The 19,908-nt window shown below is 35.5% G+C and overlaps 1 protein-coding gene across 1 annotated transcript in view; it reads right to left on the minus strand.

Moving 5' to 3' along the window:
- The window catches only part of LOC106075186 (uncharacterized), a 65,604-nt gene extending 46,781 nt beyond the window's left edge, over positions 1-18,823 (minus strand). Inside the window, exons 1-11 of the mRNA XM_056045069.1 lie at positions 18,669-18,823; positions 16,968-17,012; positions 16,463-16,569; positions 15,754-15,857; positions 14,240-14,395; positions 12,019-12,165; positions 9,145-9,200; positions 8,650-8,751; positions 4,335-4,495; positions 2,968-3,116; positions 977-1,063 (exon numbers count right to left, since the gene is read on the minus strand). Of these exons, the coding sequence (XP_055901044.1) occupies positions 977-1,063; positions 2,968-3,116; positions 4,335-4,495; positions 8,650-8,751; positions 9,145-9,200; positions 12,019-12,165; positions 14,240-14,395; positions 15,754-15,857; positions 16,463-16,569; positions 16,968-17,012; positions 18,669-18,738 (1,184 nt within the window). The 5' untranslated portion in view covers positions 18,739-18,823. The remainder of the gene's footprint in view (positions 1-976; positions 1,064-2,967; positions 3,117-4,334; positions 4,496-8,649; positions 8,752-9,144; positions 9,201-12,018; positions 12,166-14,239; positions 14,396-15,753; positions 15,858-16,462; positions 16,570-16,967; positions 17,013-18,668) is intronic.
- Positions 18,824-19,908: the final 1,085 nt, after the last annotated feature.

Here is a 19,908-nt window from a genome sequence, read left to right on the forward strand (position 1 = left end):
CGGGGGCCGATTTTGAGTTTGTGTTTCCACACAAACTGTCTTTTGTAACCTTGTTGTTTATTGATTATTGAATGCATGAGGGAGAAATAGCATAAACAATTATTTAAGAGGGCTAAACCCAACAAATTTAGTGATTAAAATTGTTTATTTACCAATTGTTTTTGTTTAGCGCAGTTTCATCATTTTACCTTTCTCAATACGCTATGATCCTATCACTTGTCTGGACCAGTTAGAAAGGGGTAGTAGAGAAAGAACGGGGTTTATGGGTTATCGCCTTTAAAATGTAATTTTGTTTTAACAAATCAACAAAAGTTAATTAATTAATTGTTTAATTAAAAAAAAATAGTATTGTTTTGTCAGGTAAAAGAAATAATTGTGCAAAATTTCAACTTGATCCGAGATTGGGTGTCGTAGAAATAACGTGTACAAACTTTTTGGCCAGACAAACAGACAGACAGACAGAGTGAGTTGATATAATATTTGTAAAAAAAGGCATAATTTAATGTTAAATTTATTTTAGAGTAGTTTTTTCACACCCTTAATACTTCTAAGAATTTTAGCCAGATCTAGTATATAGAAGCAATCTAGTCACATTAAGTTAATCTAAGCAATCTAGTCACATCAAGTTAATCTAAGCAATCTAGTCACATCAAGTTAATCTAAGCAATCTAGTCACGTCAAGTTAATCTAAGCAATCTAGTCACATCAAGTTAATCTAAGCAATCTAGTCACATCAACTAAATGAAAACGATGTAGTATAAAACATATTAAACAAAAAAAAAACAACTAACATTTTAATACCACTTAAAGTTTTTCAGAATTTGGTTTATTTTCTAGTTGAATGTGTTTAGACAAGGAGCAAAGGTGTCTAGACCAGCGGGACACCCCTCTCGTCAACATTCTTCGCCCCCCCCCTATTCTTATAGAAGAGAGAAAAAAACAACATAATGTGGATGGAAAGCTAAAACCAACTTACGTGATGTTAGTACCGTCCAGCGTGAGTGTGTCGTTGGTGAGTTTGACCAACAGAACAAAGTGGGCCACTGAGTTTAGAGACGGAACACTGTTAGAAACAAGAGATCAGATAGAGATGCACCTTTAAACATATAGGATGCCACATCTTACTCTAGTTGGACTAAATATGGTCACACTATAAGTTTCAAGTCTAAGGGCGCAAAGAGATTTTAATTAAGAAAAAATGAATCGGGTACTGGCATATTATGGATTTTCATTTATTGTGGACAAACTATAGTTAGCTGGCTTTTTGTGTGTAGCTGGTGTACAGAATATACAAAGTGTTGATAAACTAGGTTTTTAGCGGCTTCCGAAAGGGGAAAAGACGCTATTAGTTTTGTGTGGAATGTCTGTCCTTTTGTCCGTCCCGTTTAGATCTCGTAAACTATAAAAGATAGGGAAAATCTGACATCATAATATTTTAGACCATTCAAAGTTCTGATGCAACGGCTACTTTTTTTCTTTTCTGAAAGCGAAAAATCTAATTTTTAAAATTCCTTATGGCAAGCAGTTTTTTTTTAATAACAAAACACCACTTTTACAACTATTCACTATTAATAGTAACAAACACTCGAGGCACTTTAGTAGGGGAGATACTACTTGCCATATTTCTAACACATTTATGTTAATGGTTTTAGATTTTTTGTCAAAACAATTTTTTTTTTTACAAATGTATTGCTAAGTTAATTAATTAATTAACTTCACACATTCACTTTCACCTATCCTTTAGTCTGCTGGACAGCTGGGGCACCACACAAGATCTGTGAAACCTTTTTCTCCATTTTTCTCTGTCATCTGTCTCTGATAGAATTTTTATTCTGATGTCCTTTCTGAAAATATTGAAACCTGCCTTTTACCTGCCTGGGTGGACCACTTCGAGGGCCGAATTTGAGTTCGTGCTTCCACACAAACTGTCGTTGTAACTTTGTTTACATTAGATCTTAAGAATTTTAAACTAGATCTAGATTTTTTAAACTTGATCTAGATTTTTTTTTACACTATATCTAGATTTTTTTTACACTATATCTAGATTTTTAAAACTAGATCTATATTTATATTCAAATTAAATTTATGTAGATTCTAGATCTACCATTTCTAGGTCTAGTTTGAAATTATATGAACTAGATCAAGCTCTAGAATTTCCTTTTTCTAGGCATAAAGATTTTGATTTCCAAACGTCTAGATATTCTTTATTGCAATGTTATAAATACTAAAACTAATCTACTATATTTAGAGGCCCCCGAAAGGGGAAAAGACGCTATTAGTTTAGTGCGAAATGTCTGTCCGTCTGTCCGTCCGTCCCGTTTAGATCTCGTAAACTAGAAAAGATATTGAAAATCCGACATCACAATATTTTAGACCATTCAAAGTTCTGATGCAACGGCCACATTTTTTTTTCCTGAAAGCGAAAAATCTAATTTTTAAAATCAGTTATGCAAGCAGTTTTTTAAAGAGAAAAAGCTAATTAGTATGCATTATAAGTTAGACCTAATTTAAAACGAATAGTAATCTTATAAACTTCATTTCTTGAACATTTGTGTAGGTCAATAATAAACTATTAGTTTGGTATTAAGCTAACAGCAATGCCTGGTCGTGCGGTTAGCGTGCTGCACTGATTATCTCGACGGTTCCGGGCTCATACCCTGCTCGTTGCCATCCCCCATCGTCCAACGGGAGGTTTAAAAAAGGAATTAAATTATCTTTAACTTGAATGGAACATCCAAGACATGTTATACATAAAAACAATTTTTTTTGACAATGGCTAATGAATCTTTGAATCATTGTTCCTTTTGAGAATCAAAACAAAATCACGTCTTGAATATTCCCAGCGAATAGAAGGATCCGACAGTGCTCCTACGTGGGCCACCTACGAGTTTGTGTGATAACACAAATCTCTTTGTAATCTTGTAGTAGTTACTTTCGTGGCAAAGTCTTATAGAAAGCATGACCTACCTAAAGATGTATCTGTGAAAAAAAAATTCCCTTGGAGCGACAAGACTTAGCAACGGAGAGTTCATTCCTTCACACTCGTACGTTTGAGTTAAATACGCCTGTTTGGTAATTGTGACTCGAGTGGCATTCCACACTGAAAATAGTTCTTTCTAAAAGAAACAAAATAATTAGACTGACTGGCACACACATAAACATATATATTGTTATAATTCTGGTGTTGGTGGGGATAGGGGTAGTGGTGTATGTGTAGTCAACAGACACATTCACCCCAGGCAAGCGCTAGAAGAGGGACAAGCGAAGTTTCAAGAAACAGCTAAAATGAATAGTAGTCAGGCCAGTCACGCCGGAAGTAGTCCTATGATTGTCCAGAATGGCAAAGCAACGTTCTGTCGGTTTCAGGAAAGCCAGCGGGGACCCTCCATAAAGAGCAGAGGTGTCACAGTCAAGAGGGTTCACTACAGTCCAGTTCACTACAGAAGTTTTGATTTAGTGTGGTTCAGCGGCGTGGTTATGTACGCCGCATTAGGACGGTTCGGTGCGGAGTACTGTGAAGGACAATCAAGAGACCTCTTAAGTTCGAGACGGCGTCTTGAACTTGATCTGTGATCTCGAGTCCGACACTACGAGCCCAGTGTGTGAAGTCAGTCCTGAACTGTTGAACCCAGTACAAGCCCGGAAAGAGACGGAGAGGCCAGTGCAAGAGTTGATATGGCGGTATGGTTGTTCACGTTGCCAATTGTACAGTATTGGTTGTGATTTATTGGACATAACTGTTACATTACTTTAGAGCCCTGAATGGTCAATCTTTATTATCTATAAGGAAATTAGTCTTACAATATGTGCATTACACCAGACAGACCGACAGACAAACAGAGAGATTTGATTGAAAAAACAATTATCTCGCCCAGCTATAGACATCAAGCAAATTACGGAATGAGCACTAACAATTACTTATATATATATATATATATATATACAATCACAGCTATTAGAAATCTCACTGAATGGCTCTTAAACACAGCATAAAGAGTATAACGAATGTTGAATCTACTTTGTATATTAATCCGATATGATCAATAACCTACTGTATCAGTGACGTTTAATATTTTGTTCAGTAGGAAGCCATCTTGGTCAACAAGCCCAGTAATGACATGGATCGTTGCTCACAAAGACTAAGGACAAACATTAAATATACAAATATTAACTAACTTACCCTAGATAGTTCACCGTTTTGAGGTAGACCTTCTCCAAGGCAAACAGAAGTAGAGGTTCTAATATTAACTAACTTACCCTAGATAGTTCACCGTTTTGAGGTAGACCTTCTCCAAGGCAAACAGAAGTAGAGGTTCTAATATTAACTCACTTACCCTAGATAGTTCACCGTTTTGAGGTAGACCTTCTCCAAGGCAAACAGAAGTAGAGGTTATAGCCGTGCCGATTCTCATAATTAGTGTATCATTCTTTACCATCGAGTAAGTAGGATTTATGTGAGCAGTAGCGCTAAACAGTTTGACAGGCACGTTCATTTCTAAAGTAATGATAAAATAAAGTTTGGGGTGTTAGGCTCCACAAGACCTGGGTTTTAATGGGGAACAAAGTGCGCGATATCACATGACTACAGGGCTGAAGACTGAAGAGCTGACGTTTGCCAAAAGTAACAGTAGAGAAACAAGAAAAACAAACACAAAATTACTTTAAAACAACAAAGCTAATATTAAGCGTACTTGTTGTATCAATTAGTTTGGATCAGTCATGCAATAACATTTGAAATAGTACAGACCAACAATAAAAAAACATTTATACAAATAAATAAAACAAGATTACAAAGAGAGTTTGTGTTACACAAACTCAGAGGCGGCCCCTGTCGAAGTCGGATCCCTGTCGGATCTGCATATTCGCAAATAATATTCAAGAGGTGATTTAATTTTGATGGTCAAAAGTAATAATGTTTCAAAGATTCGTTTGCCGTAAATTTAAATTTAAATTAAATAAAAAATAGTAGATTAGTTTTAGTATATAAAAACATTACAATATTGATCAAAACGTTTGGAAATGAAAATCTACACTTTTTTTTTTAAACTTTAAGTTTAGAAATTGAAATTCTACATCTTAATCTAGTCTATTTTAGTATAAACTAGATCTAGATTATTCTAGATCTAGACTCTAAAATAATTTTAATTAGAATATAAATCCAGATCTAGATATACTGTAATAAAAATCTAGATCTAGTTTAAAAAATCTAGATTAGATCTAAATCAAGATATCATTCCTTTTTTAAACGCGAGTCACATAACGAGGATTAATAAACATTACTATACCATTACTATACACGGCCTAGCTAGACTAAAAATCGCATTCATCAATACGAGCCATTTATCGAGTGTTCATAGACTTTGGTGCACCGAGTGCGTTCTTTAAGCATTTCATTTAAAGAATTCATTCCATATGACGTCAAAGGAAAAAAAAACACTACGTCACACGGCCTAGCTAGAATAAAAATCGCCTTCATCATTACGAGCCATTTATCGAGTGTTCATAGACATTGGTGCACCGAGTGCGTTCTTTTAGCATTTCATTTAAAGAATTCATTCCATATGACGTCAAAGGAAAAAAAACACGGCTTAGTTATACTAAAATATGTTTTCATTAATACGAGCAATTTTTCGAGGGTTAATAGACATTGGTGCACCGAGTGCGTTCTTTTAACATTACATTTAAAGAGTCCATTCATATGACGTCAAAGAAAAAAAATTCCATTACCTCACAATAGGCTAGTACCGGTACCATAAAAAAAATGTCTTCATTTACACGAGATATTAAACGAGGGTTCTTAGACATTGGTGCACTGAGTTCTAATAGAATTTATTTAAAAAGGATTAAAGCCGCATTGTTTTTGCGTTTTGTCTGTCAGTCGGTCTGTCCGTCATCTTGATATAAAAAAACAACAACAACTAAAAGTTATTAAAAATTGATTAACCTTTATTTTACGTTTCAAAACATCGCAATAATTTTTAGGTATGAACACAATTGAAAAGTTTATATAATAGATTGTTCCGGATGTTTGTATAAATAGTAAAAGAAAAAGAGAATTTCAGATAAATGTAATACCGTTAATTAAATTTTTTTGATGGTCTCGTATAAAAATTAGATGTACTAAAGCCATGTGGAGAGATTTTCATACCTTACTTTGGTGTTTGGATTCTGTTTTCCTTAAAAATCGGAACATAATATTAACGATAATTAGATTTTTTAATGTTTTAGGTAGAAAGTTAAATGTACTCTAAATGTTAAAAAAGTTAAATGTACTCATAAAAATCCGTAAAAACATTATTTCGTAAATGAGAAGATTATTTGTTTATTAATTAGAAGAGGGAGTTCAAACAATTATTTGGCGTTAGTAGATTATTAAATAAATTCGGAAATTTCTGGCGACGATTTGTAAGAAACAAAATCCGGAACTTTCTTTATCGATTACAAAACTTCTATGTTATGTTTTAGCAAGAAAATTAAATGTCTAAAAAGTAATTTTCAGTAATCAATTCTAGTAAATTTTTTTTTAAAGCCCTGAACAACCTATTGTCGATATTTTTTAAAATTTGTTTAAAGATGAAAATACGGAACAATTTGATATTGATAACCAAATTATAGTGACACATTGTCAAATAATATAAGTGTAATATTAGTAAATTATGCGATTTCAATCATTAGGCATAATTCATGTTTTATAAAACAATATCCGGAACATTTTTACACTTAATGAAATACAAGTCAGTATAGAGATTTTGATTTAGCATTAATATGCTATTTACATAAAAAACGGAACAACATATTATTGATAATGTGTTTTTGCAACGTTTAAGCATGGAAATTGAATGTATTATAAATTAGAAGAGCAAACAAACATTTGTTGGGGTTGATTAGTTTTGAAAAAAAAAATCCGGAACAATCAATTTTTAGATACTTAAAACTATTGAGATGTTACGGGAGGAACATTAAAGTGTAAATCAGATTTTCAATAGCTTTTAGAGTTCTAGTTTTTTTAATCTAATCGTGACGGACAGACCGACCAACAGACAAAACGCACAAAAATAATCTTCTTTTATTCGGATGGGGGCACTAAACAAAAAATAAATAAAATCTGATTTTTTAAAAAAGTTTAAGGAATTGGTTTAGTACCTGATCATGTAGCGACGTTACGCTACTGCACGAAAATTGCTGCATAAAAAGTCCATAAAAAAATGTGCGTGATATTTACATACAAAATGCATTATTAGCCTTTATAAACAAACAGAAATGTTTTCTTTTAATTTTAGCAGCTAGTTGACCAGATAAAACATCTTTAACTATTATTTATATTTGTTGTAAACATTTCCTGTACATATTTAAAATATATTTGACTTAGTGATACTGAAAATACAAAATAATAGACCATCTTTGTTAGCATATTGTAACATTGCCTCCCTTACATTTACGTAATTGTTTTAGAATTGGTGTATTTTTATGCATAATTAATTTTATAAATTAAACGGTTTGCTTTTAGAAAACCAAAAGTAGCCGGTAGCACCTAAACTTTTCAAGCCGCATTTAATGATGAAATAATATTTTTCATATCTCTTCTAGTTTTTGAGATCTGAGTGTGACAGACGGACAGACGGAGAGACGGACATTTTGCACAAACCTAATAGCGGCTTTTTACCCTTACGGGGGCCGCTAAAAAAGGGAGCGATATGAATACGAACTTGTGAGCTAACGCTTCTTCAGGTTTCTCAAGCCAACGCAGTAACCACTCTGCTAGCGAAGAGCTTATGAACATGGAAGATTGTAGAGTTATCTATTTTTTTCTATTTCATGCTTGTGTTCACTAAGCCTGAGACGGCAGCCTAATATAAAGGGGACTAATTCAGCTTACACCATCCACCACTTCAGTCAAGTACTATTTCTTTCCCTTGTTTGAGATACCAGACAAAGTTAATTAACTAACTGGCTAATTTGTGTTATTGATTCTTGTGTTGTCAGGTCAAAGAAGCAAAAGTTCAGCTTGCTCCGAGATTAGGTGTCGGAGAAATAGCTTGTACAAACTTTTGACCAGACAGACAAACAGACAGAGTTGATATTAACTTTGTACAAAGTGTAAGTGGGACAAAATGACCCCCGATTTACCTTAGTTGGATACCTACAGACTTTGAAAACGAAGCATATGAAGTTTAGAACTTTTCGATGGATTTTTTAAGAAATAATTTAAATGGAAGCCTTTTTAATGATGGAGTAATGCAGCCTAGAATAAAGGAAATTATTTCTCTGGGTGTGCCGTTACGGGGCTTTTGTAGGGCCGCAATATTGTAACGCAAGATTCAAAACTATTCTATCTATCTATCTATCTATCTATCTATCTATCTATCTATCTATCTATCTATCTGTCTGTCTGTCTGTCTGTCTGTCTGTCTGTCTGCCTGCCTGCCTGCCTGCCTGCCTGCCTGCCTGCCTGTCCGTCCGTCCGTCCGTCCGTCCATCCATCCATCCATCCATCCATCCATCCATCCATCTATCTATTTATCTATCTATCTATCTATCTATCTATCTATCTATCTATCTATCTATCTATCTGCTATCAATGGACATATTTAATGGCTACGGAAGTGAAGTTTCTAAGAAACAATATTTAAAAAAAAAAAAAAAACCTACCCACAGCCATGTCTACAGTTTTTGAACCGTCTGAACAATTTGCTTCAAATGAACAGCTACCAGATATAACTCCAATAGGAAAATCAGCGCTGACCTTTGACCCTGCATTGTAAAATATATGCTTAAGGTGAATCATTTCAAAGTCAGTACAATACCCCATTAATTTAGTAAAGAAAACATGACAATGCCAAATAGAAATATCTAGTGCTTTAAAACTTGGCCTGCACATGTGTCTAGACTGCTCTAGACGCCCACATACAGCTTCTCACTAAAACATTTTCTCTCTCAAACATATCTAAATGTATGTAAAGATACAATTTTCTATCTATGGGGACAGATGATGTAAAGCTAGGGTGTTTTGTGACCAGCACAACGACCAACCGTCCTTTGTTTCCTTATGTATGTCAGGCACACATCAGAGTTTGGTGGACATAAGGGTCGTCCATGTATGACCCTTCGACCCAAGCGCTTTACCCAATGTTTGATTGTAATTACCTGAGAAATCCATCTTGTTATCTACCAGACATAATGATATTTCATAGGCTTGAAAGCTGAAAAAAAAATGAAAAAGAGCTATGGTACTAATATAGAAAATAAAATTTTATTCATACAATTTGAGAATAATCTTATCATAGTCTATCCAATACAGCACGTTGTCACGAGAAAAACAAGATTACGAAGAGAGTTAGTGTTTAGACACAAACTGAAGCAATCCCCCGACTGCAATGCAGGTCGATTGAGAGGTTTCAACATTTTCAGCACAACTATTACAAGCTATGAACTGCAATCTGCCAATAACAAGAATCCTACATTCCTTTAAGCAAAAGTTTAAAGTACAGCATGATAGCATGTGATCTGTTCCAAAGGCTGTGTGAAGAGCTTAGTGTGAAGTAATTATCTTGTTGCCACTGCTGGCTAGCATCTGTGAAACGGGAGCAATTTGTAAGTTTCCCTTCCCAGCATGTAGAATCTCTATAGCTAATCTTAGGGAGCATCTCGTCGTGATGAAGCGTCAGCGCAATCTGCAAGGGCCGTAGAGGAGGATTGGCCCCAAGATGTGAGGCAAGCACGGCCCATCGGCGTGTGGACGTACCCTGCTGCCACTAGCTATAGTCGCCATGCCTTTTGTGTGCCTCTGCAAGAACTAAGGCAAATGGAGTAAACTCTAACAGAAAAAACGGTTTTGGTAAAGGAGACAGTCGTAATATTGCTGTTCTCTAGCAAACTCCTGCATCCATCTGACCCCAAAAGACGTTGGCGTTTCATCCCTTTGCATCCGGTCAGTATTGGAAGAGAAGCGAGTATTGACATGTGGACAACCAAGCACTTGCGAATTTTCCGCCCAGGCTTTCCCCCAGAAATGGAGAGGTCACTCCATCACTGTTCGAAGTTGCTAAGGGAAAAGATCGTCTCTCGAGACGTAAATGCAACAGATATGATAACTTACGTCGTACGACGTCCTGTGAGTCGCCTGTCTGAATACGGTCAGTGAGTACATGGCCTAATTTACAAAGGTTATATCAATTCACTCTCTCTGTCTGGTCAAATGTTTATACACTTTATTTCTGCCACACCCAATCTCTCTGTCTGGTCAAATGTTTATACACTTTATTTCTGCCACACCCAATCTCTCTGTCTGGTCAAATGTTTATACACTTTATTTCTGCCACACCCAATCTCTCTGTCTGGTCAAATGTTTATACACTTTATTTCTGCCACACCCAATCTCTCTGTCTGGTCAAATGTTTATACACTTTATTTCTGCCACACCCAATTTCGGATAAAACTGAAACTTTGAACAGTTATTTCTTTTACCTGACAACATAAGAATAAAAAAAAAATGAATTAGTTCATTAACTATTGGTAATTAATTATTTTGTTTGGTATCTTGAACAAGGGAAAGAACTCGTATTGACAATTGTGGTGGTATAAGTTGAATGAGTCCCCTTGAGAAATCTTGACTCCTGAGTAAACATTTTTTAATGCATTTTTTGCATTAAAAACGATATTGTAAACATTCACCAAGATATCACATTCAGAAAGTTAAAAGTTAAACAATCGATATAAATATTTCTGTGAGAAATCGTACATGACTGATCCAAACTAATTGATATAATTACACTTAATATAAGCTTTATTTTTTATTAAAAGTATTTTTTATGTTGTTTTTTTACTTATAAATTATCTTATGTTGGAAAAAAAAACAACCGTGAGACCCACTGAACCTTACCAGACACAGAGGGCTAAACAAAGAGATGAAAACAAAGAGATGAAAACAAAGAGATGAAAACAAAGGAGAACAGAAAATAAAAAGGAGACAAAGTGAACGTTTACAACTACTTTGATACAAACATTAGTACGTCACAAGTGTCTCAGACCACGTGACTTTATCGAACTGTTTAGCACTCACACACACATAAAAATACAACTTGGGACTCTATAAACATTATCATTAATTAGATATCAAGAATTTAAATAAGTAAATACCTTATTATAATTATTGGTAAGCAACATTTAAGTTTTATCAAACAGCCCACTGAGTGGATTTTAAAGTACAATGTTATGACGAGTCTATTATACACGAGTACAAGCACTTTTTGTTTTCAATGACAAAATAGGTCAATGTTTCAGAACAAAAATAAAAAGACTTGCACTGAAGCCTTGCACTCGATTAATATAATGACTTATGTTTTCCAAGATCACAATTAAAACTTTTTATCAGCTTTATCAATATCTAGTCAAGTGGTTGCTTCTTAGTAGTCGTATTTGACTTGACTCAATTAGTCGCTCAATTAGCCTTTTAAACAAAACTATCTTTTGTGTTAACTTTTTTTAAAAAAAAGATAAAGTTCCCCTTTTAGACCTTGCGATCTATTGGGCAGATGATGTAAAGGTCCTCTATTCTTGTGGCCAAAGGTTAACGAGGGTATCATGTGGCCAGCACAACGGGTGAGCTCAGAGGCGCCCAAAGATCCCAAAATAACCCCCCCCAGTCTATTAACTTTTTAGTTAGTACAAATACAATGTTAAATTGTACTAAGCATGCACACTTTGACAATCACAATTAAACATACTCCACAGTTTAAAGAGCAAGGCTAAATTATTCAGGTTACTGTCGCATAGAAATATTATTCCGAGAAATGGTATATTATTATTTAAATACTTTAAATCGTCATTTAACACTTTGCCTAAAACAGTTGTAGTTATTCCATACCATGCCTAGGCATTCTAGGCAAAGTAGGAAATGGATAAGTCATTTCTTACTTTGCCTAGAAGTTTCATGCATTGTATAAAATGCCTAGAAATTCTATAGAATGCCGGATTTCACACCTTGCCGGTAACACATGTCAAAATTGAAACTGCACTTACCTTGCAAGGGACACAGAAAAGGTGCTGCTGTCCAAATAGTTTTGACCGGCATGTGTAAAATTGTACTGACTTTCAAAGGCAATCCGAAAGAGCACACTCACAGAACTCGATTTGTAGCCCGCCATAATTTCAATGAACGGACTTCGACTACAAAAAAAAAGAAATCAGAAGTTGTCCAGTTCAAAAAGTGGATTCAGTTTGTTATGACGAAGTGAAACTAAGGTCTTGGTGGATACACTACCGGATCCAGAGCTTTCTTTCGTGTGTGTTGCGCGGGGGGGGGGGGGTATGTGTGTGTGTATCAGAGAAAAACAAAAAGTGATCTATATTATAATTAGAGGGAGTGTTTCTCAATCTTCGAAGTTTCTTTTGGTGTTGAAGGCATTTTTCATTAAACAGTCTGAATGTTAAGTAATGGTTCAACAGTGATTCTGCTTGCTTTGAAGCCAACCTGTTCTTCGGAAAAGAACTCCTCGGCTTTTTCTAAGGGATAGGTAAAGTTAAGGTAAGTCCTGTGAGTTTGATCTAGATGTTAACTGTAAGCTATATGAAATGGAATGTCTTACATGACTAATGATGTAAAGTAATTAACATTATAATTTATGACAGGTATATGAAACTGCCCTTTTAGGACTGATAATCCAAACTCCGCTATTAGGATAGTGAGCCAAACACCTCTTGTAGGACATGCAATATTGACTCTCCTTGTATGACATGCAATCCAAAATCGATTATAGGACATGCAATCTCAACACCCCTTGTAGGGCATGCAATCTCAACACCCCTTGTAGGACATGCAATCTCAACACCCCTTGTAGGACACGCAATCTCAACACCCCTTGTAGGGCATGCAATCTCAACACCCCTTGTAGGACATGCAATCTCAACACCCCTTGTAGGACACGCAATCTCAACACCCCTTGTAGGGCATGCAATCTCAACACCCCTTGTAGGACACGCAATCTCAACACCCCTTGTAGGACACGCAATCTCAACACCCCTTGTAGGGCATGCAATCTCAACACCCCTTGTAGGACATGCAATCTCAACACCCCTTGTAGGACACGCAATCTCAACACCCCTTGTAGGGCATGCAATCTCAACACCCCTTGTAGGACATGCAATCTCAACACCCCTTGTAGGACATGCAATCTCAACACCCCTTGTAGGACACGCAATCTCAACACCCCTTGTAGGGCATGCAATCTCAACACCCCTTGTAGGACATGCAATCTCAACACCCCTTGTAGGACACGCAATCTCAACACCCCTTGTAGGGCATGCAATCTCAACACCCCTTGTAGGACACGCAATCTCAACACCCCTTGTAGGACACGCAATCTCAACACCCCTTGTAGGGCATGCAATCTCAACACCCCTTGTAGGACATGCAATCTCAACACCCCTTGTAGGACACGCAATCTCAACACCCCTTGTAGGGCATGCAATCTCAACACCCCTTGTAGGACATGCAATCTCAACACCCCTTGTAGGACACGCAATCTCAACACCCCTTGTAGGGCATGCAATCTCAACACCCCTTGTAGGACACGCAATCTCAACACCCCTTGTAGGACACGCAATCTCAACACCCCTTGTAGGGCATGCAATCTCAACACCCCTTGTAGGACATGCAATCTCAACACCCCTTGTAGGACACGCAATCTCAACACCCCTTGTAGGGCATGCAATCTCAACACCCCTTGTAGGACATGCAATCTCAACACCCCTTGTAGGACACGCAATCTCAACACCCCTTGTAGGGCATGCAATCTCAACACCCCTTGTAGGACACGCAATCTCAACACCCCTTGTAGGACACGCAATCTCAACACCCCTTGTAGGGCATGCAATCTCAACACCCCTTGTAGGACATGCAATCTCAACACCCCTTGTAGGACACGCAATCTCAACACCCCTTGTAGGGCATGCAATCTCAACACCCCTTGTAGGACACGCAATCTCAACACCCCTTGTAGGACACGCAATATCAACACCCCTTGTAGGGCATGCAATCTCAACACCCCTTGTAGGGCATGCAATCTCAACACCCCTTGTAGGGATGCAATCTCAACACCCCTTGTAGGACACGTAATCTCAACACCCCTTGTAGGACACGCAATCTCAACACCCCTTGTAGGTTATGCAATCCAAATATCGCTTGTTAGACTGCTTATGTGGTTACTCTTATTTATAAACTTAGCCCAGAGTGTATACTTACTTCAGGGTGTATACAAAGTATTCCTTTCCCCAATTAACTATTGGCAGAGCAATAAAAGTCGCTAAATTCGTTTCGTCATATAACATGGCAGAGACACTGAAGATATTGTCTGACTTTAAATGAAATGTCCACTTCAGTCCATTTCCTAATCTGAAACTAGAAGGTATTGGTCCATTTCAAAAATGTTTTCCCTATATATTCATTTTTTGTTACAGAAAAGAAAAAAGTAATGTTAATGTACTTTGTTATATTTCATGGGAATTTGTGGAATCTAGAGCTTGTCAACATGAACATTAGTTATCAGGTGACCGGAAGTATGGGGGTAAGGGAGAACGAAATATCAGTTAGTCAAGTCAGAAACATTAGTAGTAGGTAAAGTGACGACAGTCAAGCAGGGTCGGACTGGGTGTCATCATCGGCCCGGGCATTTCTATACCATCCGGCCCATAAATTGTATATTATATGATGGACATCCAGTTCTAGGTCTACCTGTCCTCGTTAGATCATTATGTTAAGTTTGATAATGTAGAGATAGCTGTACACATGCCTACAGTGAACACTATGTCCTTATAAGGAATATACCGGTAGACCTTATGTTGCCTTTTAATCGCTAAGTGTGTAGGCCCTAAAAGGTTGAAGCCTACTAGATCTAGTAGGCCCTAGTAGAGTCTGTATAATATTTGTTTAAACTACGTCGCTCAGAAGGCCTCTTTTATAAGCGGTTTCAATAAAACCTTTAATAATTTCACACCTGCGCCCTTATCTTATCAAATACAGACGTGACTTCAAAAAAGAAGATGATTACAGTGGTCCTACCGGCCTATTTGGGTACCGGCCCACCGGGCATTTGCCCGAATGCCCTTATAGCCAGTCCGCCCCTGCAGTCAAGTTAGTAGTAGGTAAAGTGAAGACAGTCAAGTTAGTAGTAGGTAAAGTGAAGACAGTCAAGTTAGTAGTAGGTAAAGTGAAGACAGTCAAGTTAGTAGTGGGTAAAGTGAAGACAGTCAAGTTAGTAGTAGGTAAAGTGAAGACAGTCAAGTTAGTAGTAGGTAAAGTGAAGACAGTCAAGTTAGTAGTAGGTAAAGTGAAGACAGTCAAGTTAGTAGTAGGTAAAGTGAAGACAGTCAAGCTAGTAGTAGGTAAAGGGAAGACAGTCAAGTCAGTAGTAGGTATTCGCAATCAATAAAAAAAGATTTAATCTTAAACGATTCTATGGCATGACCTTTACTAATACTTATCAGAAGACTTATCTATATCATTTAGCACTACGTAGATAATAGCAGGCGTTCAAATCTATCTATCTATCTATCTATCTATCTATCTATCTATCTATCTATCTATCTATCTATCTATCTATCTGTCTGTCTGTCTGTCTGTCTGTCTGTCTTCTGTCGGTTTGTCTGACTATTCATGTAATTATCCATCCACCCATCTATTCATCCATCAAACCATTCTGTCTGTCTCTCCTTCTCTGGATCACACACTTTATCTATATTTATATCTGCTGCACATACTTATATTTGGTGTCTATTGTATAATTGACTCTTCTATTTCTTCCGATCGTCATGTTCACATTGAGACTAGAGATTTCATCGTAGCCAACTGTCTGCAGTGATATCTAGTGCATTATGCAAAAACAAATAAAACACAAAATACTTCCTCATATATATATATATATATATTATAGATAAAGGTAAGTATAGATAAAGTCATAGATAGTCTTCCAATACCCTCAAATATAGATAAAGTGACATAAAGAAAAAGTTACATATAGATAAAGTCATATGTAGATAAAGTCACAAATAGATAAAGTCACATATAGATAAAGACACATGTAGATAAAGTCACATGTAGATAAAGTCACAAATAGATAAAGTCACATATAGATAAAGGCACATGTTGATAAAGTCACATGTAGATAAAGTCACAAATAGATAAAGTCACATATAGATAAAGTCACATGTAGAGAAAGTCACATAAAGTGATATATAGATAAAGTCACATGTTGATAAAGTCACATGTATATAAAGTCACATGTAGATAAAGTCAAATAAAGTGATATATAGATAAAGTCACATGTTGATAAAGTCACATGTAGATAAAGTCACATGTAGATAAAGTCAAATAAAGTGATATATAGATAAAGTCAAATATAGATAAAGTCACATATAAAGTTACATATTAGATGAAGTCACATTTCAAGAAATAAAACTGGCAACTCACGTTCAACTCTGTCAGCGGAGTCACAAAGAGCAGGGTGGTGCTGGTTGTCAATGAGGTGGGAAAGGTCAGTAGGAACCTATTCCCCATGTTGCTCTGACCTCTGTATTCTATTGAGAGAGAGAGAGAGAGAGAGAGAGAGAGAGAGTTGCATCAATTGCGTGCTATCATGTACGTAACATAGCTTTCATTTGCATTAGAGAGGGTAACCAAGGTAGAAGAGGCATTGTATTATTGCACGAGTACAAATACTTACAGAAAGTAAATCCAAATTTATTTTAATTTTTATTCAGGAAAATTTAAAAAAAAAACAAAAAAACGAATATTATTAATAACAACATCCAAAGCATTTGATCAGGGGCTTAGCCAGGAATTTGCCATCATTTAGGGGCCCAGAGGGCTTGACCTCCTTAGGGGCCCCTGCATTTTGCGTAATACGCCACCGCATTTTATTATACGTAGAGTAATGAGAGTTAGAGAATGTTTATAGATACATTGTGCACAATACCTCTGGATAAATCCACTTCCTCTTGATTCACAATTTCGTCAGTTCCTGAAAGATTTTATAGAAGCATCATTGGACAGTTACAACCATAGACTTATATATACTATATCTAGACTGGACATAAAAGATTTTTTAACACTTCAAAAATGTCGTGAAAATTGTTTAGAAAGTTGGATCAAGGCCTTGTTTTGTAAAGTAGTTAAAAGAAGTAAAGTTGTTGTGTTTTTCAACCCTAACCTATGTAACGTATAATTTCATTTTTAGATCTAGATCTAGTAATTCAACATACAAAATAAGAGTAGTCTCGTCTCATAATTATTATTTGCAATTTTTAGATACATAATCTAGAAACATCTAGGTAATCAATCTATTTAAATGGTACTTCTGAATGCAACACTAAATTGTGATTTTGATTGTGTACTTGTGTAATATGTTGTTCTGTTTTTTTTTAGAGTAAATTGCATATAAATGCTAAATGAAAATCTCTATACTGACTTATATTTCATTAACTATTAAGAACCGCTTAGTACCACTTCTTACCGCTGCTAGTCACGCTACTGCAAGAAAGTCGCTGCATAAAAAGTCCTTTTTTAAAAATGTGCGTGATATTTACAAACAAAGTGCATTCTAAGCCTTTATAAACAAATTTAAATGTTTTCTTTTAATTTTAGCAGCTAGTTGACCAGAAAAAACACCTTTAACTAATATTTATATTTGTAGTGAACATTTCTTGTACTTTTTATACATATTTTTGATTTAGTGATACTGAAAATACACAAAAAATTGTCTTTCTTTGTTAACATATTGTAACATTACCGCCCTTACATGAATGTAATTGTTTTAGAATTGGTGTATTTTTATGAAAAAATCGCTTGCATAATTAATTTTATAAATTTAACGGTTTGCTTTTAGAAAACCAAAAGTAGCCGTTGCACCTAAACTTTTCAAGCCGCATCGCATGGTGAAATAATATTTTTCATTTTTCTTCTAGATTTCGAGATCTGAGTGTGACAGACGGATAGACGGACATTTTGCACAAACCTAATAGCGCTTTTTATTACGATATGATCCTATCACTTTTCTACACCAGTTTAAAAAAGGGGGGGGGGGGAAGGTGAACGACTTCAATTCGAACTCGAGGGTTAAAGCCTACTCAACCTCCTGAGGCAACAATACCAACAAGTGTGCCATGTTAAGTACTTATGAAAATAGAAGCATTTCCCACTCCAAAACTCTGTATCCGCAAGTGCTTCAGGATCAGATTTAATTGAGGTTTATGTCTCAGCCATAGAGCGAGTTTTAATTCTTGATCAAGCTTATCTAGATCTTGTGCTTGATCAAGCTTATCTAGAAGTACTTGATCAATTATCTAGAACTTGTACTTGATATAGCTTCTCTAGATCTAGCACTTGATCAAGCTTATCTAGAACTTTTTCTTCATCTAGCTCATCTAGAGTAGATCTAGTTCTTGATCTAGCGTATCTAGATCTACTTCTTGGTCTTGCTCATCTAGAACTTGTTCTTGATATAGCTTATCTTGAACATGTTCCTGATTTAGATTACCTAGATTTAGATCGGGGAAAAAATGAGATCTAGTCTAGATCTAGACTCTCGACTAGTCTAGATCTACTAGATCTAGATCTAGTTCTAACTTGAATTTGAATTCATTCTTCTTGCAGGGGCTAGACTTAATTATTGCTTTACCTTTGCCGCGTGCTAAGAGTATGAAGTAGATAATGGAAGCCACGAATTGAATATAAATCACATCCATCATTTAAACATTAGCTTCAAAATATTCTCAATGCGACTTTCAGAGACTTTGATTATTCAAACACAATCATAGACATAGCTGTCACAATTAACACATACTTAATGCACCTATGAAATTAATAGTTCTATAAAGTGCGCTAACTACATTTCAAAAGAAAATATTGATTGAATTTCCAATAAATGCATGGGAAAGAAAAGTTTCATAACAGTGATATAGACTGACTGAGCCAACCGATACAATATTAATTTGCTCATGTACTATCTAGAGTAAAAACACAAAAGATGTCGAACATTGTTTTAAATTAACTCTTGATCCAAAACCAAACTCATGCTATTCAGTTCTAAGAATATAATTAATACAAAGCTAGCTAAATAGGAACAATTAACAAACAAAAAAATACTTTTACAAATTTCTTAAAAACGAATGAATAATAGATAGAAAAGCAGCACCATAAAAACACGACACGTATTTAAAAATTGTAAAAGTATTATAAACATATGTAGCCTATATACTTACAAAAACCAAACCCCATTTGAGCAACTGTTTGAGACAAACATTTATAAAAAGGTAAAAATATTCTAGGAATAAAAAATCACACTTTGAGTCAGGATTTTAAAATTTTACCATCACAAAAAAGATAAAAGACACCGATAGCAAAGACAAACAGACACAAACTCTCTTTTGTTCCCCTGGCAATCAAATCATTAAATAGAAACTGATATGAACTTTCGCATGTAAATTATGAATGAGTCTAGTATGAATGCATATTTTGCTGTTCTATAGTTATAATGTTTTTTGTGTGTAATGCACAAATTGTAAGACAAACTTCCCTATGGATAATAAAGATTATTATTATTATTAAATAGTGAGCAAATAGATGCTATCTTATTAGATTTTTCCAAGGTTTTTGACAAAGTTCACCACCATAGTTTGCTTCAAAAATTAAAGTATTTTGGCTTTGATGGTCAATTGCATCAGTGGATTAAGAATTTTCTGATAGGGAAAGAAAAAAATGTAATAATAAAATGGCTTTAAATCAACACCAATAACAATAAACTCAGGTGAACCTCAAGGAACAGGCTTAGGTCCACTACTATTTTTAATTTACATAAATGATTTACCAAATTGCATTAGTTCAGGATTATTAGCAGACGATTGCATAATATATAGACT

Source organism: Biomphalaria glabrata, chromosome 10 (genome assembly GCF_947242115.1).
Source record: "Biomphalaria glabrata chromosome 10, xgBioGlab47.1, whole genome shotgun sequence".
NCBI lineage: Eukaryota > Metazoa > Mollusca > Gastropoda > Planorbidae > Biomphalaria > Biomphalaria glabrata.